This window comes from Camellia sinensis, chromosome 11, assembly GCF_055761805.1.
Source record: "Camellia sinensis isolate YWXY chromosome 11, ASM5576180v1, whole genome shotgun sequence".
Taxonomy (NCBI): domain Eukaryota; kingdom Viridiplantae; phylum Streptophyta; class Magnoliopsida; order Ericales; family Theaceae; genus Camellia; species Camellia sinensis.
Window position 1 is genome coordinate 124970001 of NC_138971.1, and position 21001 is coordinate 124991001.

The window sequence follows — 21001 nt, forward strand, 5'->3', positions numbered from 1 at the left end:
TGGCCGAACACCTTTGGTATGCAGTTTTCAATATTTCCACACATGCATAAATATGTATATCATGCTCAAAATAACTGTCAAATTTGGAGGCTTCAACTTTATCTCTCTATTTTATTTTTTTTACTTTACAGCATATTGCAGCATCGAAAGGAAGCGTAGAATGTGTGCTTCTACTACTGGATTATGGAGCAGATCCCAACAGAAAAGGTATGTTTTACTCCATGATCATATTTTATGTTTTTTAATCATATCACTTGTTAACATACAATATCCATCATAGTGCATTTGTAGCTGTCAACCCACTACCACACACTTTCACTTTTATATTTGTTAATATATTTTATGTTAGTGCTTTAGGCTTTAGATTAGTCCATTTACTTTCAGTTAGTGGATACACTTTTGGCATGATGATGTTTGTAATGTTCTCTCCTATATAACGGAGAGTGTACCTCTTTATTCAAGACATTCTATACGATACCAATCTTTCATTCCAGTCTCTCTCTTTTCTCTCTCTCTCTTTACCAATCTTTCATGGTATCAGAGCCCAGTAATACAATTCTGGCATTCTTCAATTTTGGTGCTTAGTCCCGTATGCAGTGGAACTACACCAAACAACTCGAAATCTCCTTACGATTCCAACGGCACCAAGCCCGTCACCAGAAACACTCTCACGCGCCGCCCTTTTGCTCGGCGCGTCTCTGCTTCCGTTGCCATGCTCACACGCGCCTTCACACGCCTTCCACTCTGTCCTTTCGTGCGCCGCGCCTGCTACCGTGCACCCGCGTGCGCCATTCGTCTACCGTGAGCTGCGCGTGCGCCGTTCCGCTATTGTGCACCCGCGTGCGCCATTCTGCTACTATACGCCGCACGCCCTCTCTGCTACCGTGCGCCGCACGCCCTCTCTGCTAACGTGCGTCGCTGACATCATTTTCCATCCTGCTGACATCATCTCTACACAGCCCACCTTTCCTAGCTATTTTCGACCTTCCGGACTCACTGGTACACTCTGTTTTACCTAATTTTGCTCCTACAGGTCTATTCCTATCAATTTAGCCTTACTTAACTATTATTATGGATCGTCATGATGCCTCCCATCCCATCTCCGTTATTTTGAATGGTTCCAACTATGTTCTATGGGCCCAAGCCATGTCTTCCTTCCTCAAAGGAAAGAAGCTCTGGCGAATTATCACCGGGGACATAACCCAACCAGTGAAAGATACTGCTGAAACCACGGTTCCTCCTGCTACTCCTACATATGAAGATCGCCTTGAGGAATGGGACAGTAAGAATTACCAAATCATTACCTGGTTTCGAAATACTTCTGTTACCTCTATCAGTCTTCAGTTTGGTCGCTTTCAGCTTGACTCTGTCACTACTCCTGCAAAAGACATCTGGGATTTTTTGAAAGAACGATACCAGACTACTGGTCTTGCTCATCAATATCAACTTCAGAGCCAACTTCATCGGATGTGCCAAGAATCTAGTCAGTCCATCAATGACTTCCTTTCTCAAATGTACTCCGTTTGGGACCAGCTTGCTCTTTCCGAACCGACTTGGCCTCACCGAGAAGATGCTGTTTTATTTACTGCCTATCGAAATTAGCAAAGGTTGGTGCACTTTCTTATGGCTCTCACTTCATCTTTTGAGCCCGTACGTGCCTCTCTTCTTCATCGCCATCCCTTGCCCACTCTGGAATAAGCTATTTCTGAGTTGCTATCAGAGGAAACTCGTCTTGGTACTCTCCAAACTCATCATGTAGACTCTGTTCTTGCCACTCCTCCGTACCGGCCATCATTCACCCAGCGGACCACGGCCTGCCTCTACTGTCAGAATCGGGGCCTTCCTTCAACACATCTCCTGGTCAATTGCCCCGTCCGAACCTGCCGATACTGCAACAAACTTAGTCCTGGTCATCTGCAACAGGATTGTTTTTGCAATCCATCCCGCTCATCCTCCAACAGCCACTCTTCTCGCGGTGGTTCTTCTCGGGGGAGCTTTCATCGTTCCGGGAATCAGTCTCATTCCGGGAATCAGTCTCATCACACTGCTGCTGCTGCCGCTGAGGGTTCTTCTGAGTCTCCTGCTCTGTCAACTCCTCTCTTTTCTCCAATGGATGTCGAGGCCATGTTCAAACACCTTCTCTCCCCTTCTGGTACTCCTCCTCATACTACTTTGTCTGTAATTCCAGGTAACTCTTCTTGGTATTTTGACTCTGCCTGTTGTAATCATATGACCTTCAGTTCAACTATATTTTCTTCCATCTCTTCATCTCCTCACATTTCCTCAATTCAAACTGCTGATGGTTCTCTCATGACTGTCTGTCATATTGGTACTGTTTCCACATCTTCTTTATCTTTACCTCAAGTTTATCATATCCCTGCTCTCACCTTAAACCTTATCTCTATTGGTCAATTATGTGAACTTGGTCTAACTGTCACCTTTTCTACTACTCATTGTTTGGTGCAGGACCCTCAGACGGAGCAGACTATTGGGATCGGCCGTAAACACGGACGTCTCTATGAGCTCATTCACCTTCATGTTCCTGACTCGCCTCAGATCGCTGCTCCTGCATCTACTTCCTCATTATCTCCTTTTCATCTTTGGCATTGTCGCTTAGGGCATATTTCTATTAATCGCTTAAAGTCTTTGGTTTCTAGTGGACAATTGGGTCATGTAATTCCAGATACTTTCGATTGTATACCCTGTCAACTTGCCAAACAACCTGCTTTATCATTCAATAAAAGTACTTCTGTTTCCTGTGCACCTTTTGATCTTATACATTCGGATATTTGGGGCCCCTCCCCTACTACTACTATGGGGGGATCTCGTTATTTTGTTGTTTTTATTGATGATTTTTCCCAGTTTACTTGGATTTTTCTCATGAAAACTCGGTCTAAACTCAAAACCTTTTATTATCGATTTGCCCAAATGATCCATACCCAATTTTCCAAATCCATCAAACTTTTTCGCTCTGACAATGCTATGGAATATCGGGATTCAGATTTCCTTTCTTTTCTTCAGAGTCATGGTACACTGCCTCATCGTTCCTGTGCTGGCACGTCCCAGCAAAATGGCCGTGCTGAACGGAAACATAGGCATATTCTTGACACTACTCGCGCTCTCCTTCTCTCTTCTTCCTGCCCTGAAAGCTTTTGGGGGGAAGCTGCCCTCACTGCTGTCTACACTATCAATTGTGCTCCTACCCCTGTCATCCATAATCAAACTCCCTTTGAACGTCTGCATGGCACTCCCCCTCCCTATACTAATCTTCGGGTTTTTGGCTCCGCCTGCTTTGTTTTCCTTCAATCTCATGAACACACCAAGCTTGAACCTCGTTCTCGTCTCTGTTGCTTTCTTGGGTATGGAATTGAACATAAAGGTTTTCGCTGTTGGGACCCTATCTCTAAACGTCTTCGTATCTCCCGCCATGTTGTTTTTTAGGAGCACCAAATGTTTTCCTCCCTATCCTCCTTTCACTTACCTGCACTTTCCACTAATGTACTGTTTACTAATCCTTCCATAGATCTTTTCTCTGATGATTCTGAAACAGGTTCCTCCTTCATTGAGACACCCTTGCTCACTCTTGCTCCTGACCAGACTGCTCTCCCTGAAGGTCCCCCTCTCCCTGCACCACCTTCTTCTCCACCGGTTCTTCCTCTCACCGATCCTTCTACGGGTCGACCACACCGGGTAACTCAACCTCCTATCCACCTTCGTGATTAACAATATCCATCATAGTGCATTTGTAGCTGTCAACCCACTACCACACACTTTCACTTTTATATTTGTTAATATATTTTATGTTAGTGCTTTAGGCTTTAGATTAGTGCATTTACTTTCAGTTAGTGGATACACTTTTGGCATGATGATATTTGTAATGTTCTCTCTTATATAACGGAGAGTGTACCTCTTTATTCAAGACATTCTATACGATACCAATCTTTCATTCCAGTCTTTCTCTTTTCTCTCTCTCTCTTTACCAATCTTTCATCACTTAACCATGATCAAAATCTAAGTTTTTTAGTCGTATCACTTCACTATTTATATTGCATCTCTTTCTTTTTGATGCCTATTAATAACATCATGTTCCTTGATTTTTACAACCTTTGACAATTTGACACTTGAATACTTTTTACATTGGCAGTTCCGATTTATTTGTAACCTTTTATGTGGCTGAAAACAATGGGTTGGATTGGGTTGAGTTTAAGCAGATTAAATAATTATTAAAATATAACTCAATATAGGACAATTAACCCAATAAAAAATTACAAGAGAGAGCCTAAATTTAGACATGCTACCCACTTATAAGCCTATGGCCCTATTTGGTGCAATTTTTTTTTTTTTTTTTTTTTTGATCGGCAAAGAGAAATCTTTATTGATGAAAGTATACAAGAAGGATACAGGACATCAATAAAGAGGAGCTTGGAACATACTGAAGCTCCAAGCTCCAAAAAGGAGAGAGCCCAACAACAATACAAAAAGGAACAAAAAAGACTCAAACAGCCTACAAACCAGCTAAATTGCACAGGATATAATCACCAAAACTGAGCAAACTCCTCCATCAATTTGGTGATATGAGCTAGAGCACACAGATTCATAGCAAAAAGCAGCACACAGAATGAGACCAGCCCAATGAGACCAACACCAAAACTGAGCAGCACAAAGCAGCACTACTTTGGGTGTCTTGAAGCTTTTATCACCACAGACGCATAAAAAACGAACATGTGCTTGCAATTGGAGAACCAAGCCAAAGGAAAGATATCATATGCAACCAGCAAACCTTACAAAATAACAACTACAGTACGGTCCAACATAGCAGATCAGACCAGATACAAACAGACTAACAGATCAGCAGAGTAGACTAGAAGATCAGAACAGCCATCTGGACAGCATTGAACTGATAAATAAATCATTGAACTGATAAATCTGGACAGCATGAAGGTAGATGAACCACTGTTGGTTCTATACCAGGAGGAACAAACAGACTGCACAGCATATAAACTTCAATTTTGCACAGGTGCAGAGTTGGGTAAGGATACCTACACCCCGAAATTACACATACTACCCCTCTGTTCGTATTCAGAATTTCCACCCTTCAGAGTACCAACATATCTACACTACACAGCTGCAAGTCAACACAGTGCAACCACTACAGCAGAGGCTCCCTACATCACAACAGCAGCCATTCAGTCCATTGCACCTACCCCTCCCAAACACCTCCTTATTTGCCTCAGATTGGTTCCAAAATCCTGTACAGAGAACTGAAAGTCTCTTAGATATGGGTTTACCCAGAAAGCAATCCTGATTTTAATTAATTCACAGATATCCTCTAAATTTGGGGGAGTTGCTCTAAAGACACACTCATTCCTGCATCTCCATACTGACCACATCACTGCCAATGGAATTGCCCCCCAAATCAACCTTTCTTTCTTCTTTAACTTTCCCCCAGCCCACCACAGGAGGAGACTCTCCACAGTGCATGGCAAAGCAGATTGGACATCCCACCACTTTAGCATTTCAGTCCATATGTTCCACACAAATGGGCACCAGATTAAGACATGGTTCAGTGACTCACTTTCACTGTTACAAAACACACAAACTGCGGAGTCATTTTCACAGATCACTCCCAGCCTTTGTAGAAACTCCCTGGTCTTAATTCTCCCTTTCCAAGAAAACCACCCAAACAATTGTACCTTAGGAGGGACATGTTTGAGCCACAACAATTTAGTAATTCTCAGGGTGGCACCAGCATTACTCACAATAAAACTATACAATTCTGCTGTTTTTAGGATCCCAAGAGATGAAGCTGCCCAAACTGGATGATCTTCACACTCAACACATAGATCAGGGGCTTCTACCAGGAAATTATTGAGCCTAACCAATTCCAACTCCTCCCAGTCATATAGCTGTCTTCTAAAGTCAAGAGACCAAGCCCCTGCTATGGTTTTTTTATCAACCAATACTCTCAAGCACTCTCTTTTTTCCAAAGACAACCGATACAGAGTTGGAAATTCATCTTTTAGACACACAGATTGACACCAAGCATCTGACCAAAATCTAATCCGCATTCCATCCCCTACTTTCAGCTTGAAATTATGCAAATAAAACTCCTTTAAGCTGCTACTCTGTTCAGCAACCGAGACAATTCCATTCCACACCGCTGAGTACCCAATGGATGGATTTAAAGATGGAAGCCAACTAGTCACCTTCATCTTATATCTACTGCAAATGATTCTTTTCCACAAAGCATCCTTTTCGCTACCAAACCTCCACCACCACTTGACTAGCAAGCATTTATTTACATCCCTCAAATTTCTAATGCCCAAACCACCTTGATCTACTCTTTTTGACATTTCCTCCCATTTTATCATATGAATTTTCCTTTTCGCATCAGAACCACCCCATAAAAAATTAGCTTGAAGCTTCTCCAATTCTTTAGCAACCCCTTCAAGAATTTTAAACAAAGATAAATAAAACATTGGCAAAGCTGAAGATACTGATTTAATCAGTATTAACCTTCCTGCAAAAGACAGCATCTTCCTCTTCCACCCAGCTAGTTTACTTTTCACTTTTTCCACTACTGGTTTCCAAGTAGCTAGCCTCCTTGGATTAGCGCCTAGTGGCATCCCTAGATAAGTGAGTGGCAGCGATTTAACTTTACAATTTAGGATTACAGCCATATCATTCATCATCTCCGCAGAAACACCCACACCACAAACCACGCTCTTGTGAAAATTTATCTTCAAACCCGACATGATTTCAAAGCACCTTAGCACCCTTTTCAGTTTCCTCACCTCCTCCACCTCTGCTTCACTGAATAAAAGTGAATCATCCGCAAACTGTAAATGAGTTAACACCACCCCCTCACAACCTACTTTTACCCCTTTGATTAGGTTTAGCTCACGAGCTCTACTCAACAACATGTGTAGGCCTTCAGCTACTAAATTGAACAGGAAAGGGGATAGAGGGTCACCTTGCCTTAGCCCCCTTTGAGGGCTAAACTCTTCGGTAGGAGAACCATTGACGAGTACTGAGACCCTTGCAGTTGTAACACACTCCTTCATCCAATTAATCCATTTAGTTCCAAACCCAAACTTGGAGAACATATCAAACAGAAAACCCCAATTAATAGAGTCATATGCTTTCTCAAAATCCAGCTTAATGAGCACACCCTTCTTCTTGGCCTTCTTCCAACCCTCTACAACCTCATTAGCAACAAGTACTCCATCTAGAATATTCCTCCCGCTTAGAAATGCAGACTGGGGCTCACTAATAATATGTGGCATTATGGATTTCAATCTGTTTGCCAACAGTTTTGCTATGATCTTGTACATGGAACCTACCAAACTTATTGGTCTGTAGTCAGAAAGCCCTATTGGATTATCTCTCTTCGGAATGAGGGTTATGAAAGAGCTATTTATACCTTTAACCAATTTGCCATTCGTATGAAATTCTTTCACAAAATTAATGACATCGCCCTTCATCACCTTCCAAAACTTTTGATAACAAAGCAAATTAAACCCATCCGGACCTGGTGCTTTATTCCCATCACAATCCATCACTGTAGATTTAATTTCTGATTCTGTAAATTCTGCTTCTAGCAGTCCGAAACACACCCTGCCTTCAACTGATGGAAACTGACCCCCCAACACAGGTCTTGAAGGCCATAGTTCTGCATACTGTAACTTAAAAAATTCCAGCACTTTGTTCTTCACTTGGCTTGGATCATCAAACACCACCTCCCCTTCTGAAATGGAGTTTATCTCATTTCTTATTGTTCTACACTTTGTAACGACATGAAAAAATCTTGTATTTTTATCCCCTTTCATGGCCCAGTTAAGCCTAGACTTTTGCAACCATAGCCACTCCACCATCCTACTCAACCTCCACATTTCAGCCCTAGCCTTACTTCTCTTCATTTTTTCCTCCCCATCAAGGTTTCTAACCTCAGCCAGCAGATCAAAACTATGAAGCTCACCCTCTACTAACTTCAATTTATTTATAACATTACCAAACACCTCCACATTCCAACTTTTAAGACCATTTTTCAAGAACTTAAGCTTCTGTGCCAGAATAAAACCAGCCCAGCCCACAACACTGGCCTCTCCCCATTTAGACTCCCAGAATCTTCTAAGATTTTTATGCAAAAACCAAGCATTTAGAACCCTAAAAGGCTTTGGGCCCCAATCCCTCTCATCCTCCATCATAAGGAGAGGGCAGTGATCCGAAACCAAACGAGGCAAACCCCATAACTTTAACTTGAACACCTCAAGCCATTTTGGATCCACTAACACTCTATCTATTTTGCTCCACTTCTCCCCAGCAAATGAATTACACCAAGTAAATCTCCTTCCAAGTAAAGGTAATTCAGAGACCTCACACTTATCAATGAACTCATTAAATTCATTCATACCTCTATCCCTTCTTGAGCACCCTCTCATTTCCCCAATCTGTCTAATCTCATTGAAATCTCCTCCTAAACACCAAGGATCAGGAAACTCCTCCTTCAGTTTCAATAAACAATTCCACAGTTTCCCTCTTGAGCCGACATCATTCGGAGCATAAATGTTTATAATAACACAATTAAACAGATGGAATAAAGTACCTGATAATAGGATGAACCTTCTATTACTGCAGCAATCCTTCACTTGGAATACATCTGGGTCCCATATACATAATAACCCTCCTGCCGAGCCTTCAGCATCCACCACCATAAACTCCATTTTAGCTTTAACCCATATAGATCTGACATCTTCCTCAGAGAACTCTATCTTTTTTGTCTCTTGGAACAGAGCCATGTCTACACTCCTCTCCTTTAAGAGTTTCTTCACTTTGTTTCTCTTCTCCAACCTACCCAACCCTCTAACATTCCATGAGAGCAACTTCATAATTAACCATATTTACTCCTATCTACACCCCTGCTACTGTACTTTATAGCCCAGCTTTCTTCCCCACTTCAATACGCTCCATATCCTTCAATTCAAGATTCACTATTTCCTTCACCACTTCAGCTCTCTTGCCATTAAACTGCATCCCGAGAATTTCTCCCATTTTTACGGTTGCTTCGGCTTCATTCAGTATAAACCTCCCGTTGTCGACTCCACCCTCTCTTGAAGCAGATAGAGACGTTGCCGCCACTGCTGCACGCCAAGCTGCTGCCTTACGCATGGTTCGACTAGTTGAAGCACCTTTACTCCCATACAGCCTCATCATCTCGAATGGTCTTCTCCTTAACATGTTCTGATTAGATTTTCTCCTACTGTTACTTCTCTCCTTTACCTTTTCCTTCCCCTTCCTACATCTTGGATGCTTATTACTTAGCTCCTTCTCTTGGGCTTCGGAGAGGCTTGACAGTCCCCCACACTGCCCTACTTTAGCAGCCTTAAATCTTTCAGACGATTCCTGCTGCCCCAGCCCAGTTTCAATTGGCCCCAGCCCAATTTCTGCTTGACACAGCCCACCCCCTTTCTTTAATAAATTATTATCACCCAAGACTACTTCTATGTTCACACCAGACTTTTCAAGGCTAGACCCTCGAAGACTTCTAATAAAACCTGGCGTGTCCACTTGGTTCTCCAAACTGTCACTGACAACCGTCTCCTCCTCCGAGCTGGTCCTCTGGCTTCGTACTTCCAGCGTTTCCTTGCACAACTCATCACTCATTTCTTTCCCCCCATCACTTCGAACATTTTGGGCTTCACCTACACTCCTCCAGCATGTCACATTTTCCACCTCCTTTCCCACACTAGGACTACTTGGTCTGGTTTCTTGGCCCACCCCAAAGCCAACCTCCAGTACCGCAGCTAACTCCTCCTCCATATTAGTAGCATCATCTACTTCCGTTCTGTACTTTCTATCCTCATCTTGTTCTCCCAGCACATTTGAACTACCAAACTCATCTACAACTTGATGCTTATGACATGTACATGTAAATTTCACAGCTCTGACCGTTACCACCTGTTCTTCGCAGACTCTTACTGGAAATACCATACCTCTGCATTCCAGTTGCACTACTGAGTTGATGGGCTCCATCCATTTAGTTGATACCTTGAGCTTAGCACACACAAAGGATATTGGTTGACTCATATCCCCTTCAAGACATAGCACCTGCCCCCAGATCCCACCTATCTTTCTGAGGTTAGAACTATTCCACAGATGTAATGGGATTCCATAGCAACTTAACCATACACATCTTTCCTGCTCCAATACCTGCCCAGATTGTCCTTCAGTAATATCTTCACACCAATCCGTGATCAGCTCCTTAATAGCTGGTAGCTTCAATGCCCTCTCCTCCTTAGATTTGAACGTAATTACTACATCTCTTCCCCCACTTTCCCTCACCATGATATCCTCCACTCCTATTGCTGCCAATTCCTTTTTCAGACTAGCATCAGCAAATTGGGCCTTCAATCTTACAATGATACTCTCAAACAACCAGCCATTGCCTGCCTCCTCTGCCTTTAATAGGATGTTTCCTATTTCCCCTATCCTTTTTCCTTCCACCGCCTCTGCATAGGATCTCCTATCTCTGATGCCACGAGCCCCATCTCTAATCACTCCAGCTTGTACAACGTTTGCTACTGGTCTCTGCACTTGCCTATGTACTGGTATTTTTCCATCTTTATCAATTCCCTTCTCCTTCCCGAACTCTGCGTGGTTAACCTGTAATGGTCGATCGTCCACCCACAAGCCATGTGCCTTCTGTACAGCTATCTTGGCTGCTACAGAGCAATTAAATCTCACAAAGCCAAACCTCGTATTAGAGACCTTCCTTCTCTTCTGCGGTATATAGACATCTAGGACCACTCCAAACTTTGAAAACAGATGAAACAGCTCCTTAGGGTTCAGCGATTCTGGTAGGTTATCCACGAACACGGTAAACACACTTGCAATTCCCCTCGACCTCCATGGCCCTGATTTTCCTCTGCCCTTCACGACTGGTATCCACCCTCCTGCCATGACTGCTCTGAATCGCAACAGAGAACTTGCACAATCTGCTTTCTGCCTTTTCGTAGTTCCTTTGCCTTGATCTTTTACTGAGAATCTTCAGTGATACTTCGCACTTTGATTGTCGATCGGCGGAGAGATGATCGACGGGCGGCGATCGGTGGAGAGGTAGCCGTTTTTCTCTCTAGATTCAAATTTCGAGTAGAGTTTTTCTATTTTGGTGCAATTTATTGCGGCTGTTTTTTTTATTTTTATTTTTTCTTATTTAAATCTTGAGAATCTGTATTAGAGTGTTTTGTATAGTTTTTATTTATAGTTTATGAGATAAAAATAGCTTAAATAAGTTGAAAAGAACTAAAAATAAAATAAAATAAAAAAAGATAGGTGAGTTTTTTGGTTTTTGTTTTTGAATTATCAACTCTCAACTTATAAAAAAACTGCGCCAAACAGACCCTATGTAATTATTTGAATATTATTCCATGTGCTTAGACCTATAAAACTTTATAAGTGATCCAATCAAATAGACTATATTCTTCGAAAGACATGGTACAACCTATTTTTTTTAGAAGGCATGGTGTAAGTATTATTACTCGAAAAAAAGATTCAAACCGTTACTATATAAATTATGCAGATTCAGAAGGGAATGTTCCCATATGGGATGCAATTTTGGGGAGGCATGAATCTGTGATAAAAAAACTCGTAAACAACGGCGCAAAGATATCAGCAGGCGATGTGGGTCAGTTTGCTTGTTTTGCCGTTGAGCAAAACAACATAGACTTGCTCAAGGACATCATACATTATGGAGGTGACATTACGCTGCTCAATAGCCTTGGGACTACTGCACTTCACACTGCTATTTCTGAAGAGAACACTGAGATAGTGAAATTCCTAGTAGATCAAGGAACCGACATTGACAAGCCAGACGTGCATGGATGGACCCCGAGGGCTTTAGCAGATTATCAGGGACATGAAGAGATAAAAGCTCTATTTCAAACCAAGCAAGAGGCTAAAAAGAAACCTATTGCTTTGGTTCCTGAGCTGCAAGGTGTGCCTTACCTTAAGAAGTACCAGAGTGAGCCGACAATAGCTCCTTTTATCCCTGAAGTTGTGACACGAACAAATGCCGATGAGGTTACTTGGTCTAATGACAATCGGAGACGCAGGGCCAACATATTTCACAATTCGTTGTTTGGGATAATGTCAGCTGCTAATAGACCCAATCGAGGTATGTATGCATGGATTTATATTTCATTAATTTAGAAAAAATCGCAATTCCAATTTAGTTTCAGAATGAATTTACTATTTGGGGACTGGGAAATACATTGCCAAACTTAGTTGAGCATATATTTATCTTTACATATATACTTCCACAAGTTAATGCTACTGTTGGAATGACCAATGTAATTTAATTTTTAATTGTTAAGTTGCATCAAATCATGCAGGGGAGAAGGGCCCTTTTCCATCTTCACACAGTTTCGAAAGTCCACGTCATTTGGGCAATAACCGAGCAAGAGTGACGATTAGTTGCTCAGGAAAAGGAGAATCTGCAGCTGAAAGGCTCATATTGTTGCCCGAGTCTCTTCAAGAGCTACTTGATATTGGTTCTCAGAAATTTGGGGTCTCTCTTACTGAAGTTTTAACGAAAGATGGTGCTTTAATTGAAGATATAGCGCTCATTAGAGATGGCGATCATCTTATTCTTGCTAGTGATCATGAAGGTTTTGGGAGTAAAGTGAGCTAAGTTCATGCCTTAAGTGCACATTTTTGCTGAGTGGTACATGATCTCCTACTTTAGAATTTTGAAGTTTAGGGAAAAACCTTTTTTTCATTTTCATAAAAAAGTTTTTTATTTCTTCGGGTTTCATTATTCAGTTAAGATGTTTGACTGAAGGCAATGGAGTAGTTGTGAATGGTGCATTGAAGAGGTTATCGCTTGTACAGAAGATCTTCGGGGGTGTTATAGAGAGTAGAGATTATAGATGGTCAAAAGGGTTGTAGGTGTAGATCCTTTGTCTCATGCCGTCTCCTTTTAACACGTGGCAAAATCATTGTTCTATAAATTTTTTAACTCAACTTTCCTTGACCTTTATTCTCTCCCCCTCTCTCTCTCTCTTGAGTTATAAATTTTTTTAGAGTAAAACGACGTCGTTTTGATACGTTCGAACCATTTGGACCACACAAATTCGAGCTACCAAACATTTTTGTTAGGCTCCAAGATTTTTTAGTTATCAGTCATTGAATTTGATTTTTTGGTGACAGCTTCTTTATTTTTAAAAGTGAAAAGGATACAATTTATAATTTTTACTGTATTCCCCTCCTAAATACTTCTCATTTCTTACCAATTGGGTTTTTGAACTTTAAAAATCGGTACTTTTAATTTAGATGTTTGTTTTTTTTAATTGATATTTTTGAAATTTTCTCATTAGGATCTATTAAACAAAATTAACATTTAAATTCTGGAAACAAAAAAACCACAGTGAAATTTTATTGTTTAAGCTCACGTTAACACACAATAATAGGGCATCATAGAATGAACATTGATAAATAATGAGATTAAAGCATATCAATTTGGTCATAACTTAGCTTTAACTTTTGAGTAGGAATTTTATGAAATAAGATATCACACTAGATAACAAAAAATAGAGATAAAATCTCAAAAACTACAATCCATAAACCTCTGGCGTAGAAATGCTGCAATGGAGGGATTAGAAGTTGCACTGTGGTCGACTCCTCAAAACACTAAGGCCATGTTTGTTTGGCAGATTAGGTTGGATGAGATTGTTAGTGAAAGGATTGTTAGTGAAAAGATTGTTAATGTGGGAATTGTTAGTGAGAGAATTAAGTAAAAGTGTGTTTGTTTTGATGATAGTATGAGAGATGATTAGTGATGAGATTGTTAAATTATTTTTATATAAAACAAATAAATAAATTATTTCTATATTAAAAAAATTAGAACAAATATTAAAACAAATAGATGCATTTGGTAAAAAAAAAAAAAAAATTATATAAAATAGACTCAATCTCCTCACTATTTTCCTAATTCCACCCAAAATCCAGCCAAGCTAATCCCCCTATGTTAGGGTATTCATAGTCTCATGAGATTACTAATCCCCTTCTATTTTTGTCAACCAAACATGGGCTATGTAAGATTTACAGAATTGGTAGTCTAATCCCCTACCTATAGAACCAAACAAACATGACGTAACTTCTAATGCTTTGAAACCCTAGCTGGGGTGGAGCTATATTAAGCTCTCTTATAAAAATTATTATCTTAAAAAGAAAATGGTTTCTCACTTCCATTCAAGTGAATTTTATAATCTCATATAAATGTGGTATTAAAAAATATCTATATTTTATATTCACCCATACTTATATGATGTGTATACACACACATATCATTGTATCTTTAACATCGATATACTCAATATATAATCTATATTATATAGTATTCGTATCCATGCTTCATAACTTCTTGTTGCAAGCATTGGTTTTCATGTTTTCTCTCTCTCCTTCATGTGAAAATAATAGGAAACAAAAAGAGATCATGATGAACATTACATCCAGAGGAAGTGTTTAATTGGGGACAAAAAAGGCCCCCCCTCATATATATCAAATACATATAAAATACATGTCTCTATTATCTTCTAGCTGTTCTAAGAAGTAGAAACCAAACAAAGGGGTAAAAAAAAAGAACTAAAATTTAGAACAAGACAATACATCCTTCATTAATCAATTATGATTGGAAGAGAATACAAAAAGTCTTAAATCCCTTCTTGTTTCATCTCCATTTCCTTGCAAAGTTCCTTTTCTCATTCTCTTTCCCTCACTAGCAAATATATGGGTCATGAATGAAGCACTTTTTTTTCTTTTTTATCGGGGGAATAAAATTTTCTTAAAGGTTGTAACTTGGCACAGCAGTAAGGCTTGCCGGTAACATCAATAATGCCATTACATCCGCTCTTTCACTTTTTTGTGGTTGACATTTTTCTAGTTACCTCTGAAATAAGATAAATTATTATTTCAAGGTCGTAAAAAGTCATATTCTACCAAAAGCATGCAAAAATTAGACTAATTCAAGTAAAATTTGTAAAAAAAAAAAAAATGCAAAAAGGAAAAAGGAAAAAGATTGTAAGGAGTCGCTAACCTTTCCCTTTCAGCGAAGCTTACTGATCTAAACTTCAACTCGCCTCTGTGGGTTGTCATCTCGTCCAACATCTCTTGAGACAATAAACCGACATCTGAACCTTCTTCACTAACTTCTTCTCCTTCCTGTTCCCACATTTTTCATCCCCATAGATGGAATATTTGTTAATAGAATACATTTGGTGAAAAGAAACTAAATCCACGTTTGTCATCATGGAAAATGGAATGCAATACTGATAACAAAAGAAACGGAAAAAAAAAAAAAAAAAAAAAAAAAAAAAACAACGTAACTGCTATACTCCTTGCATGGCGTGGCATTCCAACTACTTCCTCATACTCAGCTGCATCTAATTCGTGAAGATAATAAGGCAGAAAGAGCTTGGGGAGTATATGTTCTCTTATGCTTATGAGCAAGAAGAACGGCAACGGGAACAATATTCCAAATATGGGTATCCACGTGACCCCGAAGCAAATCATAAAATATGCAAGCTGGAAGAGCGTAAACATGGCAATATATTTGAATGGTACTGTCTCCACAAATGAAGCATGAGGCACTTCCAAGATTCTGTCCAATACAATACCACAAGAGAAGGAATCAAGATAACTACGATTGTAAAATTTCAAATTTATCAATCTATGACATAGTTGTTAAATCGGGATACGAATTGTGTATCATTTTTTTTTGGAATCTTGTATCGTATCGCATTATCATAATATTTTTAAAACATTTAAAAATACATAGAAAAATAAATATTTATACAAGAAAACAAATATCTTCTGAGAATAAAATGTTAAATTGTGTATATCCTTGACATTGCAAAAGTAATGGTCCTTAAATTAAAGATATGCACAAATCAATGCTTAATGCATATAAAATGCCAGAGCGGAGTTAAAATATGTACAACAAAACATTTAGCATTTTTTTAAACATTGTTAAATTTTAAAATTAAAAAAAAACCCGCATTCTTAGCAATTGTGTAATATGTTTTATATAGTCTTCACTCATCATTTAAGTTGTAATATTTTACGTACAACTTTTAACTTCTCAAATAAATTGTTCGTAGCACAAAACTTCAACTTTAACCAAGTAAGCAAGCATAATAACACAAAATACTTAATACCATATAAGTAGACCAAAATAAAATAAAAAGTACTCTTTATTGTATAAAAAATACTCTTTTTTAATAAGTTAATGAAAATTTATGATAATATTAATTGACATAAAATAAGTTCAATTATTTTTCTAAAAAGTGCTAATTAATATTAGTATTCATGTAAACATTAAAATATGCATCACATTATGTATCACATATTGTATATTGCATCATGTATCGTAAGATACATTTAATTCAAGATACGTATTAATGATAATATCGATTTACCTCTAAGAAGTATTGTGAATCGTAACCTACTGACAACAGTGATCTAGAATTATTCATTTTTTATTCAATCAATGGATGAATTAATTTTCTAATTCAGTTCAAAAGAATTAGAAGTGGTTGAGAAGTACTTTCTATACATAAAAGTCGAAACATTTCATTGTGAGGAGTAAAGATGAGATGCACAACTTACTTAAAAAGACGACGAGGAGTGATGAAGAGCAACAACAACCTCTCAAAGAACTGATTACCAGGAAGGCTATCAATGGACATGTATGCAAAGTATCCCCAAAGAACTGAGGTAGGTATCATCTTGATCATAGGTACGGCACAAAGTGTACCACCCACAAGGAGGGATTGTAAAAGGTTGCTTACTCTTTGCTCGTTAACACGGACAGGCAAGTGAGCATCTATGTCCTTTGCAGGATCAAATTTGCCTTCTGCTTCTCCTACATCTCCACGATTCATTACAGCCTCCCTTAAGTCCTCCAACTCTTTATCTACAGAATTATTCTCCTACAAATTCATAATTAATTTGCTCAAGGAAAGCAAGCAGATACACATCCAAATTCGCACACACACACACACACACAACTCTGTTTGGTTTTGAAACTAAAAAACTGTTTTGAGTTTTTTTGTATTCTGCGTCTTTTTTTTTTTTTGTCCTTAGTGAACTTTTTTCAGATTTCTTCACAAATATTTTACTTTGTAGGTGCATCTAGATTAGGTGAATCTAAAAAATAAAAAATTTGACTAAGATATGAAAAGAGTTCACTAAAGAAAACAAAAAACTCCAAAAAACAGTTTTCAAAAACTAAACCAAACAGACTTCTCAAAAACCTAAGCAACAAGAACACTCACAGCTGTAGACGCATCCATCTCAATGAAGGCAGCCTGCATCCTTCCATACATTTGTGAGTTGGTTGCTTGCAGTTTCATGCATTCATTGGCACTCTTCAACATCTTCTTTCGAATCAACTGCATGCCATGGATTACATTGTAATTTAAAACAACATCAATGCTAGGTGCACAGAAGAAAATCACAGAATGGGACACTAATGTCTCACAAAGGGTACCATTATGTGATTTTCATTTGTGCACTTAAGACGTATTCTTAAAACAATCATGTTGCAAATATGACGTAGAAGAAACTTTCTTCTGATCTATGTCTCACCTGCCTCTTGAGGACTGAAAGACTCTTTGTGTGCATGGGTGATTGTGGGAGGACTCCATTGGAAGGAGGGAGTCCGAGCAAGCCACAAATCAAAGTCTAAGGCAAACAATATAAGGTAGGATGTAAGTCTTTATAGAAATATAGGTCTGAACCAAAATTTACAGATAAAAATACTTAATTTTCGGGACACAAACCAAGAATCCAAACAGTAAATATACCATGACTCCAAGCAATAAGAGATCATAATGATACGCAGATGGCTTTTTGAGATTGAATTCCTTCTGTTGTGCCATCTGTGAAGCTACACTGTGGTCAAAAAAGTATAAACCTGCAATCATCACAGCTGGTATAATTGCAGCAAATATGTATGCCACTGGAACCTTCCACATATCCTGCAATTGCATTATGAAACACATAATTCAGTGTTAAATCTTGATTGAGTACATTCAGTAAAGTTTCAATCTTTACTTGGAAGCGGAAACATTAAATTAGCAACTAATAATAGTGCAACTTTGGAACTTCATGACTAGTGAAAAATATTCTGATAATTGAAACCAAAATTGGATTATAAATCTTGATATGTTATTATCCTCTCTGCAAACAGGACCAAACTTAACAGACCTCAATTAGCCCAAAAAAAAACCTTAAAATCATTGAAAAGATCCAAGATAGCAAAAGTTAATTTTTTTAACCCTACCTACAAAGAAAGACCTTATCAGGTTAATTGAGATATAATGCGAACCCTGTTCTCTAAGTTTCAATATAGTTTTAAGAAATCATTTCCTTGGGACAGGGAACTTGAATATTAGAACCAAGAGTTGATCCAACCAGCATCACATACCCACATCCAGTGTTGGATTTAAAGAAAAGCTTAAACTCATTTTTAATTACCCAGATTTTTTTAAAAAAAAATTCAAGCATTTCCTTTACATGTTATTAAATGATTATAATGGTTTCTTTTTAAAATAAGAAGCTGGACTCCCCTCAAACTTCTAATTTCCTTGTATACCAAATGTTGTATGGAAAATTACAGTATTGAAATAGCGCACATTGATTAAACCCTTTTAATTTGGATTGCTATCTCAATTTGTTAATTAATCAGAATGAGAGGTTGAAAGCTTATTGCAACTGTCATCACAAACCCTTGTGTTTTGGATTCTTTCTTTTGTTCAAAAAATTATTCTCAGGGAAAGCTTTTTCATTGTCCTGATTTTTTCCCCATATGAAAGGCTACAAGGTCCCTACCGTTCTTCCAAATTTCAACTTTTTTATAATATTGGTTGATACAAAATTTGATGTTTGCTCTAAATTTTTAGCTTCTCCATGAGAAAGACTATACATGTACACATGCACACACACACAACACACACATGTATATATTTATGTAATGTTAGATTGACAAACATGCACACTCTTTGACCAATCCCTAAACTTACAAACTACTGAGCTCGCTGCCTAATTATGTCTAGTCTAGGTGAAGACATGAAATCTTCATAAAAGAGATGGAGAGAACAACTTATTCATTACTGAATAAATACCGTCATCACATTCCAGTGGAATAATGATCCAGATTCCCAAGGAATAGGACAAAAGAGCCTCCTGGGAACTCCATTAGGAACTCTTCGAGGGACACTGTAAGACAATGCTGTCCACAACAGAACCAAAAAGGGAACCCCATAGTCTGCAATAAAACTTCGCAGCCATCCTATGTTCAGCAGCCAAACAAAATATATTAGGTCCCGATCAAGTGATCTTTGTTACTATTACATTTAATTCATTGGAGGCCACCTCATGTACCTGTGCCATAACTCCAGGACCTAGCCCTTCTGCTCTTGAGAGAAGTAAAAAGTACACCAAAAGCGAAAATAACTGCCAATAACCCATTTGCATAAAGCCAGTAGAACCGATACCTCTTTTCCTCTGGATTTTCAGCTTTGGGTACCTCAAACTCGCTGACCACCCCCTGTAATTCAAAGCAAATATCAAGATTTGCACAGCATTATACTAATTTTATTGAATTTACAAGTTGTGATGTATTGTTGATTAAACAGATACCTTAATGGCCTCTTGCATAAAAAGAACAGAAATCAACATGCCAAATAGCTCCCCCGCAAGCCTAGTAAATTTAGTGATGATTGTGCAAGCATTGAATATTGAAAGAAGAAACAGCAGGACAGCTGTCCAAACACAAACCCTATAAAAGAAAAAAATAAATAAGTTAAGGCACACGAATCTGCTGAGTTTTGAAAGCCGTGAAACTGCCAGTAATTCAGGAAGGGGAAAAAAAATGAAGAAATGGATTTCCATACCAACCAGCCCAAGGAAGAAACATCACTGTCCCCAATGAGGAATCTTTGGCGAAGTTGTACAAATAAGTGTACATAATAACTGTCGGTTCAGCAACTCCTACAATCAAGAGAGGCTGTCCGCCAAAGATTGAGTGAATGATTCCACAGAGAGCAGTAGAAGCGAGACTTTCTACTGTGCTCAAGCTTCCATCTAGCAAAGACAACATAATTTTCAGAATCGCAGTATGTAATTCTTGCAAGTTCTATGAACAATTGAACATAGGACAAAGATTAAATAAAAAAAAAAAGAATGCCGAGTTTAATCCTTGTTAGATAGGTGTTTGAGAGCAGTAATAACATTTTGCAATATATGCATAAACACAAAGTGACTGCACTTAAGTTCAAACCCACAACCTCAAGGTTGATTGGCCGAGTTTTAAAAAAAAAAAAAGGATTAAAAGAACTTCTACATCCTCTATGTTGGCATTAGGAAAATCATTCATGGTGTGTACCTGTTTCCCTATGCAACTGCTCACCAAATGCAATAACAGGAAGAGCAGAAGCAAAGAAGATGTACGCAGTTGGAGCCAGTATCCTGACATCAATTGATGAGAAGAAATCAAACTTATTGAGAAGAAAAAAAAGAAAGAAAGAAAAAAAAATAGAAGAGGAGGAACTATACCTAAGGCCACCAGTAGATTCTGTCCAATCTTGTTTATAGTATGGCAACCTTCCTTTGATATCTTTGGTGACCCCTTCAAAAGGAGCGCTTACGCTCTCCATTTTGGGTGCTGCAATGCAAGAATTTGAAAAGGTTATTATGTATTGTAAACATTATACATAAAATGTGCTATTTCTATTTGAAAGCCATTACACAAGAAAACATGACGTTCATACCTTTGTTATCAGAAGCTTACGATTCGCGATTTGATTCACGATTTATGCAAAATCGATACGAATCTATGAGTGAATCTGTTTTGTGAGCGAATTGCACAATTCACAATCGATTCATGATTCAATTCGCTTTTTATGATTCATGCAATTCTTGAAACTATGTCTGACATATTTCT

General features: G+C 38.6%; 2 protein-coding genes across 2 annotated transcripts in view; one reads left to right on the forward strand and one right to left on the reverse strand.

Annotated features, from left to right (window-relative positions):
- LOC114269706 (potassium channel AKT1) overlaps positions 1–13027 on the forward strand; it is a 19691-nt gene extending 6664 nt beyond the window's left edge. Inside the window, exons 9-12 of the mRNA XM_028211062.2 lie at positions 1–16; positions 132–207; positions 11579–12172; positions 12390–13027. The exon at positions 1–16 is cut by the window's left edge and continues 179 nt beyond it. Coding sequence (XP_028066863.2) covers positions 1–16; positions 132–207; positions 11579–12172; positions 12390–12688 — 985 coding nt within the window. The 3' untranslated portion in view covers positions 12689–13027. The remainder of the gene's footprint in view (positions 17–131; positions 208–11578; positions 12173–12389) is intronic.
- A 1490-nt stretch (positions 13028–14517) lies between these two features.
- Positions 14518–20714, reverse strand: LOC114269731 (putative boron transporter 6). Its single transcript, XM_082896535.1, has 12 exons — positions 20614–20714; positions 20444–20526; positions 19953–20142; positions 19699–19837; positions 19441–19606; positions 19182–19348; positions 17862–18035; positions 17644–17739; positions 17331–17447; positions 16663–16982; positions 15378–15655; positions 14518–15224 (listed from the first exon to the last, which is right to left on the reverse strand). The coding sequence occupies exons 1-12, from the start codon at positions 20712–20714 to the stop codon at positions 15016–15018; spliced, it is 2040 nt and encodes a 679-aa protein (XP_082752661.1). The 3' UTR covers positions 14518–15015.
- Between the last annotated feature and the right edge of the window lie 287 nt (positions 20715–21001).